The sequence below is a fragment of the Gopherus flavomarginatus genome, chromosome 3 (genome assembly GCF_025201925.1).
Source record: "Gopherus flavomarginatus isolate rGopFla2 chromosome 3, rGopFla2.mat.asm, whole genome shotgun sequence".
Classification (NCBI taxonomy): Eukaryota; Metazoa; Chordata; order Testudines; family Testudinidae; genus Gopherus; species Gopherus flavomarginatus.
Genome location: NC_066619.1, coordinates 90,174,509 through 90,185,827, shown reverse-complemented (window position 1 = coordinate 90,185,827; position 11,319 = coordinate 90,174,509). Strand labels below are relative to the sequence as shown.

Genomic DNA, 11,319 nt, shown 5'->3' with positions numbered 1-11,319 from the left:
CTTATATAGGCACCAGGAGCCTATATAAGAAAAAGACCCCAAAACTGGGACTGTCCCTATAAAAGCAGGACATCTGCTCACCCTACCCCAGCCCCCCATCCTGATTTTTTGCACATGCTATCTGGCTATCCCCAGCCCAGTCCTGTGCGACCATTCCAATCCTGGCTGCCTGCCAAGGAAGTGAGTTACTTTCACTTTCATTCCTCAGTAGGCAGCCAGGGAGGGTAGGGGGGAGAGAGGGGTGCTCCGTGGGGGGAGGGAGAAAGGTGGGGTGCTCTGTGGGGCAGGGAGGAGAAGAACGGATGTTATGGAAGACAACAAAGGATACTGCCAGAGCTGCCGAGCCTGCCTCACCTCATGCCGGGGGAAGGAGTTGCACTCGCAGGTGAGTTCCTTCCCCCACCCCTTCCCAGAGACCCCAGCAGCCAATCCCCTCCCTCAGACTGTGCTGCATTCCTGTCTCTAGGACCCAACAGCCCTGCTCTTACATGCTCCACTGCTTCCCGTCTGTCCAGGCGCCCCCAGACCTAGCGGTGCCCTAGGCGGCTGCCTGTTCTGCCTGTGGCTAAGGACGGCCCTGCCCATGCTTATTCCCCCGGCCACAGTTCCTCACGTCTTCTTGTCAGTAGCTGGCAATGGGCCATTTTCATTACCACTACAAACAGTTCTTTTTCTCTCCTGCTGATAACAGCTCACCTTAACTGATCACTCTCCTTATGAAAAAATGGGTGTTACCATACACACTATATTCTGTGTGTGTATATATATATCTCTTCCTACTTGTACTTTCACGTGCATCAGATGAAGTGGGCTGTAGCCCACGAAAGTTTATGCTCAAATAAATTTGTTAGTTTTTAAGGTGCCACAAGTACTCCTGTTCTTTTTGTAGTTGGGAAGCCATTCACAGTCTTTGTTTAATCCTGAGCTGATGGTGTCAAATTTGCAAATGAATTAAAGCTCAACAGTTTCTCTTTGAAGTCTGGTCCTGAAATGTGTTTTGCTGTAGGATGGCTACCTTTAAATCTGCTATTGTGAGGCCAGGGAGGTTGAAGTGTTCTCCTACAGGTTTTTGTATATTGCCATTCCTAATATCTGACTTGTGTCCATTTATCCTTTTACCTAGGGACTGTTCAGTTTGGTCAATGTACATAGCAGAGGGGCATTGCCGGCATATGATGTTGTAGCTGATCTGGTTAGGTCATGTGATGGTGTTGCTGGTGTAGATATGTGGACAGTTTCCATTAATTGATCTGTGTGGTGCTGACAGTCTTTTAAAATGAGAAAACAGACCCATTAATTATCCCTGATCAGATCAACCCCGCTGGTGAGTAGTCCCATTGAATGCAACACTTCCTATTATGTTTTGCAGTTCACACTACACAAGACAAATTGGGTGGGGAGGGCACACTTTTGTTTGTCCCATTATATGGCTGGAAGGTCCCCTCACTAGATCTACTAACCCTAACTAGGCATAGGCTGACATTAGTGTTTTAGACTTTTTGGCCGCACCAACACTGAAGTTTTTGTCCCTCCATCTTGCAGCTCCTCCCCTAACGATAGCAATAGTGGTACCTACTGCAGATGGACACATTTTTACCATATTGTGCTCTAATCCTGGAAAGCTGCGTTCAATCCGCCCGCAAGCGGAGGGCCGCACTAGGCACGCGTGACACAGCGCCCCACGGGACCGGGACTCCTCAACATTGCAGGGGCCTCCCAGCCGTAGCCCGGCCCCAACCCTGTCGCAACCAATGGGAGCGCTGGGGCGGGCGGACAGGGCTGAGTATAGCAGGGGCCCGGGCGCGGGGACTAGTGCTGCCGCTGCTAATGCCCAGGCTGGGGGAACTTGGCAGGGTCCCGCTCAGGTGAGAGCCGCCAGCCGCGGGAGTCCCGCAGGGGGCCGCTTTGCAGCCGGCTGGAGGCTCTAACACCCCGCTAGCCCTGCCGGGGGGCATGGCCCTTGGGGGGCGGGGGCGGTGGAGGGGCTGCGGGTGAGTCCGAAACACCATCCCAGCCTCCTGCGGGCGGGGGCGGCAGAGGCTCGGGGTCGTTTGCGCGTTGCGGCCGGGTCCCTGGCGCTGCCTGCGCCTGGCGGGGCGGGAGGTCGTTTGGACCGGTTGTGAGGGGAGAGGAGCTGCCTGCCCCGACTGATGGGCCAGGGAGAGCGAGCTGGACTTGCCTGCCACATCCTGCCTGGGGCTAGGGAGCGAGCTGATCGGGAGATCCCCGGCCTGTGGGTGTCGGGGGCGGGGGTGGATCTAGAGGTGTCTGGGCCCCCCTCGGCTGGGGGCCGGGTCCAGGGGCGTTTGGGCCCCCTAGGCTGTGTCGGGGAGGGGGCCGGGTCTAGGGGTGTCTGGCCCCCCTAGGCTGTGTCGGGGAGGGGGCCGGGTCTAGGGGTGTCTGGGCCCCCTAGGCTGTGTCGGCGAGGGGGCTGGAGGGTCTAGGGGTGTCTGGGCCCCCTAGGCTGTGTCGGGGAGGGGGCCGGGTCCAGGGGTGTCTGGGCCCCCTAGGCTGTGTCGGGGAGGGGGCCGGAGGATCTAGGGGTGTCTGGGCCCCCTAGGCTGTGTCGGGGAGGGGGCCGGAGGATCTAGGGGTGTCTGGGCCCCCTAGGCTGTGTCGGGGAGGGGGCCGGGTCCAGGGGTGTCTGGGCCCCCTAGGCTGTGTCGGGGAGGGGGCCGGAGGATCTAGGGGTGTCTGGGCCCCCTAGGCTGTGTCGGGGAGGGGGCCGGAGGATCTAGGGGTGTCTGGGCCCCCTAGGCTGTGTCGGGGAGGGGGCCGGGTCCAGGGGTGTCTGGGCCCCCTAGGCTGTGTCGGGGAGGGGGCCGGGTCTAGGGGTGTCTGGGTCCCTTCGTGCCGAGTGTGACAGCGGGCACTGGCTAGCTGCAGTGTTCGGCTCGTGCCCATTGCAAGGCCCCTATCTTGGCTCGGTAACGCCCCGCGGTGACTGTAATTGGGACCCGCTCTTCCCGGCTTATTCGTCCTCCAGCACCGCAGGCCGCCTAGGAGCCGGGCGCTGTGATTTCTGCTCCCCGCGCTGTCCCTGGAAGCCGCTGTGGGCTCTGGCAGAGCGTGTTTGGCTGAGCCCGGAGCACGATGCAGCTCTGCAGCTGCGGGCCTGGGGCTCCCTATTGCCCTCTCCCCGACAGGCCCCAGCGGCGCCGCCCCGGACTTGTTTACCCAGAAGTGGCCTTCCCGAGCAGAACCCTTCCCTCCCTTGCGTTGGGTTTGGGACCGGTCTCCCGGGTCAGCGCTCATGTGAGTGGTCTCACGTGATGGATCAGTGGAGCTGCCCTTCCCAGCTGCTAGGGCGGCTGCCTCCTGCAAATCGGCTTTCCCCCTCATCCCCCTCCGGCAGGACAAGAGAGCCTGGCCCCTACGGAGCCTTTAGGCGAGTAAGAGGCATGGGGTGGGGGAGATGGGCGCACGGAGGTGGCCCTTAGGAAGGGACCCTCACCCTGGCCTCAGATCATATTCCACAGTCTTATGATTTTGTAACTAGTTTCTGTGAGGACAGCGGAAATGATTCCAGGAAAAGACTCTGAGTCAACTGTGCAGACAGGCTTCCCAGAGGCAGATGCTTTCTATGTACCGAAAATGTTCCTCTCTTCCCACTATCCAAAGCTTCCTCTAAAGAGTGCAGTCACTGTTATGTGTATTTAAAAGAACTGGTGTGGAAAACATAATGGGGAAAACCAAATTACAATGTGGTGTGAATCCTTTTCTCTTGCAGATAAAGGATGGGCATCCTATTGAAATGCAGTGATTGTCAGTTAACACCCTATTGATTGGATTTGGGTGAAAATTAGAAAAGGGGGAGAAAGACAGAGGGAAGGGCAGAACTGATCGAAAGGGCTGTGAAGTGGGCCTGCAATTTAATAGAATTTTTATGGTGTGAAAATGTCCTGCAGCATTTAGGGTTGGTGGACCAAGTCTAGGCCCCTCTCCATGAGTTCATACATCTCTAGTGCCCCATTATAAGAAGAGAAGTCAGTTCTTTTTCACATGCCATGAGTTAAGGAAGAAGTTGTTCTCTCTTCTTACATAACTGAGAATGGCTTCAGCTTTGTGATATACCCTCCAAATAGGTCATTTTGAGTGATGTTCCCCCCACCCCCATTTATCTCTGTATGTTACTAAACAATCTTTCTACATAGAAACTTCTGATAAACAGAATTTTACATGTGAGAAATGGCTTAACTGGTCCTGTTAACTTTTGGTAGACTTTCCAACATGAATATATATCTGGGTATATTTTCCCTGTGCTTGGGAATATCATTTGCTGCTCCAAGAATAGATCCTGTTTTGGATAACCACTGGAACCTGTGGAAGTCATGGCACACTAAGACCTACCATGAGGTGAGTATTTTGCAGAGGCAGACCCCACAGTATATACATTTGCTTAGTACAGCAAATAATAGGGACAGTAAAATGTAACCTAAAAGTTAGCATTTGGAACTGAGTAACTGTTCCCAGGTCTGCCATTAGCTCTCTAACCTTGGGAAAGTTACTCTGTTTTCCCTGTCTGTAAAATGGAGGTGTTTACTTATCTGAGGGTGGTACTTCTACACTACAGTAAAAGACCCATGACAGGGCTATGGTTGGCCCAGGCCAGCTAACTCGGGCTTGTGGTGCTAAAGATTGCAGTGTAGACATTCCGGCTGAGGCTGAAATCTTGCAAGGAGAGTGGAAAGTGATTAATTTGTAATGAAAGAGAGAGGTGCTGGGGATCAAGCAATTTTTTTACATTCATAACTGATGCAGCAAGTCCACAGGTGCTGGGGCTCAGCCTTGGCAAGCCCTGTCACAAATTAAGCACTGAGAGTGGGTCTCAGTGTCTGGGTTCCAGCCCAAGCGTGAATGTCTACACTGCAATTTTTAGCTCTGCAGGCCGAGTCAATTGACCCGGCCTCTGAGACTCATTGCTACGGGTTTTTTATTTCAATGTGGACATAGCCTAACAGGTGTTAATGTTAAGAACTTTGCCATCCTTGTGTGAAAGACAGCATAATAAGTAAAAGAAGAACACGTAAACTATGTCTGCACTACCACTTTTGTCATTATAACTTACATCGCTCAGAGGTATGAAAAAAACAGCCCTCTGTACCTAAGTTACCCTGACAGAAGGGCCAGTGTGGCCAGCACTGTGTCGATGGGAGACTCGCTCCTGGTGACATAGCTACCGCCACTCATTAGCAGTGGTATAATTATGTCAACGGGAGAGCTCTCCTATTGGCACAGAGCAGCTATGCAAGTGATCTTACAGCGGCACAGCTGCATTGGTACAGCTGTGCTGCTGTAAGCTTGCTTGTGTAGACATAGCTTCAGTTATTCAGACTGTTGCGAGCAGTCTGCACCTTCCAGATTACTTTGGACAAGAAAAAGCCTAAAAATTGCTATGTTATTGTTTTCATTTGTTCTTTTACTCACGGAGAGAGGCCAAATTCCATTATCCATATCACTTGTTCTCTGCCCTTTAGAGGGAAGAAGGCTGGAGGAGAATGGTATGGGAGAAAAACTTGAAAATGATTGAACTACATAATCTGGATCACACAATGGGAAAACATAGCTACAGAATGGGAATGAATCAATTCGGTGACATGGTATGTATAAGGAAAGCCATAAAACTTGTTTTGTTAGTAGTGATATATAACAGAAGACAAGCACACTTATTTTTTCTTCCTTCAGACTAATGAAGAGTTTAAGCAGCTGATGAATGGGTTCCAATATAAAAAATCAGAAAGGAAGTACAGAGGATCGCAGTTCCTTGAACCCAACTTCCTGGAGGCACCAAAATCTGTAGACTGGAGGGAAAAGGGATATGTAACTCCAGTTAAAGACCAGGTATGTTGTCTTGTGTGTAGCAACAAATAGAATGTGCATGTCTGTATGTTATGAGCACTGGAAGGATTTTGGTATTGTCACAAAGGTTGAAGTCCGTAATGAATGAAGTGGGACTTGGATAATGGTATACTCATAACATTTAGACTGCTGTGGTAACATGGACTAGTACATTGCCTGTGCTAATGAGCAATTTTTCCTTTTCAACTTCAGGGTCAGTGTGGATCTTGTTGGGCATTTAGCACAACTGGTGCTCTTGAAGGGCAGCACTTCAGAAAAACCGGCAAGCTTGTCTCACTGAGTGAACAAAACCTTGTAGACTGCTCTCGTCCTGAAGGAAATCAAGGATGCAATGGCGGTCTCATGGATCAAGCTTTCCAGTATGTACAGGACAATGGAGGAATTGATTCAGAGGAATCCTACCCGTACATTGCAAAGGTAGATGTAACTAGCTCCAGGCTAATCTGTTTTATCTGTACAGTGTGTCTTAAGTATAGAAACATAAAGTAAATGTACAGGTTGAAATTTGAGGAAGAAAATATATTGACAGCTTTTTAAAACAGATCTGTTCTTCCCTTCATAGTTATCCCCCAAGCAAACTAGATACCTGCCCACCAGTCCCAAAATCAGTCAGAAGTATGAGAAAAGTGACCTCAAAGATTTAGGCAAAAACCAAAGGCTCATCAGAACAGTTTTAAGAAGTGACTAGCAAAGCAAAGGGCCTTCCACTGATGATGCTCTGCTATCACTTATATCATCAGAAATGTTAACTCCAAGTTAATCTCAGATGCCACAATGATATGCATGACAGAAGCATTCTGTCACATAACCAGGACCCAAACAAGGTAGCCTTTATATAGATTCATAGACTCTAGGACTGGAAGGGACCTCGAGAGGTCATAGAGTCCAGTCCCCTGCCCTCATGGCAGGACCAAATACTGTCTAGACCATCCCTGATAGACATTTACTAACCTACTCTTAAATATCTCCAAAGATGGAGATTCCACAACCTCCCTAGGCAATTTATTCCAGTGTTTAACTACCCTGACAGTTAGGAACTTTTTCCTAATGTCCAACCTAAATTTCCCTTGCCACAGTTTAAGCCCATTGCTTCTTGTTCTATCATTGGAGGCTAAGGTGAACAAGTTTTCTCCCTCCTCCTGATGACACCCTTTTCGATACCTGAAAACTGCTATCATGTGCCCTCTGTCTTCTCTTTTCCAAACTAAATAAACCCAATTCTTTCAGCCTTCCTTCATAGGTCATGTTCTCAAGACCTTTAATCATTCTTGTTGCTCTTCTCTGGACCCTCTCCAATTTCTCCACATCTTTCTTGAAATGCAGAACTGGACACAATACACCAGTTGAGGCCTAACCAGCGCAGAGTAGAGCGGAAGAATGACTTCTTGTGTCTTGTTTACAACACACCTGTTTAATGCATCCCAGAATCAGTTTGCTTTTTTTTTTTTTTTTGCAACAGTATCACACTGTTGACTCATATTTAGCTTGTGGTCCACTATGACCCCTAGATCTCTTTCTGCCATACTCCTTCCTAGACAGTCTCTTTCCATTCTGTATGTGTGAAACTGATTGTTCCTTCCTGAGTGGAGCACTTTGCATTTGTCTTTATTGAACTTCATCCGGTTTACCTCAGACCATTTCTCCAATTTGTCCAGATCATTTTGAATTTTGACCCTGTCCTCCAAAGCAGTTGCAATCCCTCCCAGTTTGGTATCGTCTGCAAACTTAATAAGCGTACTTTCTGTGCCGTTCTATATAGATCAGAGCTGACTTTTCTAGGTGCATTTCATTTGCAGAAGATCTGATGCAGTACATTCCCTTGCAGTTAATACTGGTAAAGGGGCAATATCTGCATTCCAAGTGGTCTGCAACAGTATTCCTATGTAGAGAGCACTATAGTAATCCAGTCTAGAAGTCCAAAGGCATTCAGAGATGACTGGCAAACTTCAGAAATAGCTTTAAATTGCCTGGCCAATTGTAGGTGTTAGGTGTATAGCTTGTGAGCACTATATAAAAAGGAAAATGGGAGCAAGGAGACTTCTTGCTGCCAACCACAACCTGGGATTCTGGAATATTGGATCATATGTAGAACGCATACTGGGTTTTTAATTTAGGAAGAAGATTTTATGCTTGCAGTTTCATTTGAATCATAAACTCCTTTGCTTGTTAAACATGTCTCCAATTTTTGGTCTCATCTACACAGAGTAGAGAATGAATGAACCACATGACCCTTTTTCAGTTAGATTAAAACTTTTTTTTTCCATATCTCCTTAATTCCTAATTTTTCAAACGTGTCTCTGAAAACACTTGCTCCTTCAAAAAAGTTATCGCTAATGTGTTTTGTGAAGTTTCTCACACACTTGCTTTATTCTTTACAAAATAAGAAAACTTTACCAAAAAAAAAGTTCAGGGGCCTGCGTTCCTCCTTACTGTGCAGGTGATCATGATACTGCAAACCAAATGTTAACTTGAGTCTTGCCATGTAAGTAATGCAGGAACACACTTCATCTGTTCAGTTTCAAAGGCCCTGACTTTCATACTGGCCATTCATTTCATAAGGTAAAGTTTTTGTGCCCACAATTCATCATGCTTATCCTGGCAGTTCATCCTTTATTCTGACAGTTATTGTAGGCACAAAAATGGATACCCTGTTGAAGAGTAGGTTCAAAATATAGATGCAAAGTGTGTAAGTCTACAAGTATTATATGTTAACTGCTTGAGAAAATAAGAGACATCTAATGCTCGTATTTTCAAATCAGCTTTGACAGCCCACACTCTCTCTAGTTAATTCTGGCTACTTATAAATTAGCTGAGTGGGTTTTTCATGGTGTTTCTCTGAATGAAGCTTGGTCAAAAGATCTGCATGAGACAACTGGGTCTCTTTCAGTCTCTTATTCTTACCTACTTAAAACTTACATTGCTTAGGTGCTTTTTGTTAAAGAAATGCACCAGGATTGGTTGGCAGACAGTTTCAACATACCCAGCTAGACAAACTAAGTACAGATACATGGCAATACCTGTATCTCTCTGCTAATGTAAAATTAGAGAACTATGTAGTAACTCAAATTTCCTTTTTTTGTCAAGGATGATGAAGACTGTATGTATAAGTCAGAGTACAATGCTGCTAATGATACTGGCTTTGTGGACATCCCAAAAGGACGTGAAAAAGCACTCATGAAAGCAGTGGCATCTGTGGGTCCAGTCTCTGTGGCTATTGATGCAGGCCATTCATCATTCCAGTTTTATGAATCAGGTAGTGATTTGCTCTCAGTTTTTTGCGAGATAACTTCATGTACTGTATCTAATGTTGCAGTCTGTACTTTAATTACTGATGCAAAAAAGTTTGATCTGGAATTCAGGTGCTCTGGGGTCAGTCTCCATCTCTTATGCAGATTTCCTTTGTGATCTTGGGCAAGTAATGTAACCTGTCCTTTGGTTTACTCTTCTGTGAAATGGGGAATAATGCTGAAATACCTTGCAGAAGACATGTTTGGCTGGTTGACCGATTGTAAAACACACCATTAAGATCTAAAGACAGAAGATGGTCTAGAAATGCTTTAAAAAAAAAAAATCTTGGAATCCTTACTTGAACTTGTATTTTCTAGGTATCTATTATGAGCCAGAGTGTAGCAGTGAGGACCTGGATCATGGCGTTCTGGTTGTAGGCTATGGCTTTGAGGGAGCAGATGAAGATGGGAAGAAGTACTGGATTGTTAAGAACAGGTGCAAAACTTCTGGTTTTTTTCCTTTTTTATACAACACTCTTCAACCTCAGTCCATGGTTTATAAAGTTGGGGTTGCAAATGGCTTGATTACATGTTCAAGTGAATCATTGTGAAAGGTGCTATGATGCAGAGTGGGGGAAGTCCTGCAAATTTGGCAAAATTCCATAACCACCTTTGTACAGCAGTGTCTCAGTTCTTACATAGGGGAAAGAAGTTATACCTTTTGGATTCTTAAACTTGGCTTTAAGCAGCAAATTAATTCTAATGCATTTTGGACTGTTTAGAACATGATCTAAACGGATTGAAAACTAGCATAAAGTTGGGATGCCCTTAAGTGTGGAGGAGACACACTCTGAAGGTTTCATATTTTGTGCAGATGTAAAAGGACTGAGGACTGGCCTCTTGGTCTAGGACAGGAGGCAAAAATCTGACAGGTGAAAGATAGTGAGATCACAAAATCTTGGTGGCTAGTCTTCTGCTTCCTCCGTCAGAGTACCCTCCCCATAGTTGTCTGCAGTCTTTTGGTGTATTACTTTCTGGGAGGTCAGCTGGTGAAGTCAGTTACGCACTTGACCACAGAATCAGAAGTATTGCCTTGCTAGTTCTGTCCTGGGGCAGTGCTGCCCATCCATATCCACTCCAGCCACACTGCTACTGGAAAGAGAGTCAAAGAGTTGCATTACAAGGTTCTAGTCTGCACTCTGGGTATCCTTAGCATATCATGCATCTTACCAATGGAGACCTTTGTTACTTTGGCTTTTTCACAAAGGTGAAAGGTGGAAATTGCTATTCTAATCCGTGGGACAAATGTAGATCTCAGTATTAAACTCTCTCTTGCCTTACTGTTAAGGCTAACCATAGTTTTTTTGTTTTTGTTTTCCAGTTGGGGTGAGAAGTGGGGTGACAAAGGATATATCTACATGGCTAAAGACAGGAAGAACCACTGTGGAATAGCTACAGCAGCTAGCTATCCACTAGTATAACTTACTGAGCGGGGACTAAGTGTTTCATTGCAAGAGTGATTTTAAACTGATTGACAAACCCATGTTAATACATGTGGTAGGAGTTGTATCTTCCAGGATCCGACTTGCGAGTTTTACATGTTGGTGACAAGCCACTTGTTTAAATTAATGTAAATGTTAGTATGTAAACAAGCTTGTAATATTGCTGGCTTGCAGACTGCTTTATTGATTGGATTCTTTTTTGAATTTCCTTTTTTAACCGTAATGTGCACAAAGGTTTACTTTTTAAATAAACACACCAATTCCAACATATAAAGGTGACTTTGTTTCATTTATATATATAAATTGATGACAATCTTAACCAAACCATGCACCCGTCACTTTCATCATCCACTGAAATGTAGCACTTATTCAAATGGAGTACAGTATGGTACAAAGGACCGGAATATAATTTAAAAAATACTGTATCTGTTTGAAGTACACCTGATGATGTAGTGGGAGTGACCAAAACTTGGTATTTCATGTGAGACTCTGAATTTCTGTTTGAGAGTCATGCAGGAGTTTTCATTACACTCAGACGTATTGAACAATTAATATGGCATATCAGTCATATGATCCAAGAGGAACAAATAATTAGGCTTAGTGTACCTTTCACTAAATGTTTTTGATATTGTAGTGCCAAAATAGTTTTGGATTCATTTATGTATGCAAGCAGCATCCTGTTCTGCTGCTGTAATTTAAGTGACCCAGGAAGGAGCTCTTAAAAATGTGGG

General features: G+C 46.2%; 1 protein-coding gene across 2 annotated transcripts; it reads left to right on the top strand.

The window, feature by feature from the left end:
• Positions 1-297: 297 nt before the first annotated feature.
• Positions 298-10,862, top strand: CTSL (cathepsin L). Of its 2 annotated transcripts, none has more exons than XM_050945921.1 (8): positions 298-385; positions 4,221-4,356; positions 5,478-5,600; positions 5,686-5,841; positions 6,052-6,276; positions 8,944-9,112; positions 9,465-9,582; positions 10,468-10,862. In XM_050945921.1, the coding sequence occupies exons 1-8, from the start codon at positions 303-305 to the stop codon at positions 10,565-10,567; spliced, it is 1,110 nt and encodes a 369-aa protein (XP_050801878.1). In that variant the 5' UTR covers positions 298-302; the 3' UTR covers positions 10,568-10,862. The 2 variants fall into 2 exon arrangements, with proteins under 2 accessions (XP_050801878.1, XP_050801879.1); XM_050945922.1 differs by lacking the exon at positions 298-385 and adding an exon at positions 1,762-1,865.
• Positions 10,863-11,319: the final 457 nt, after the last annotated feature.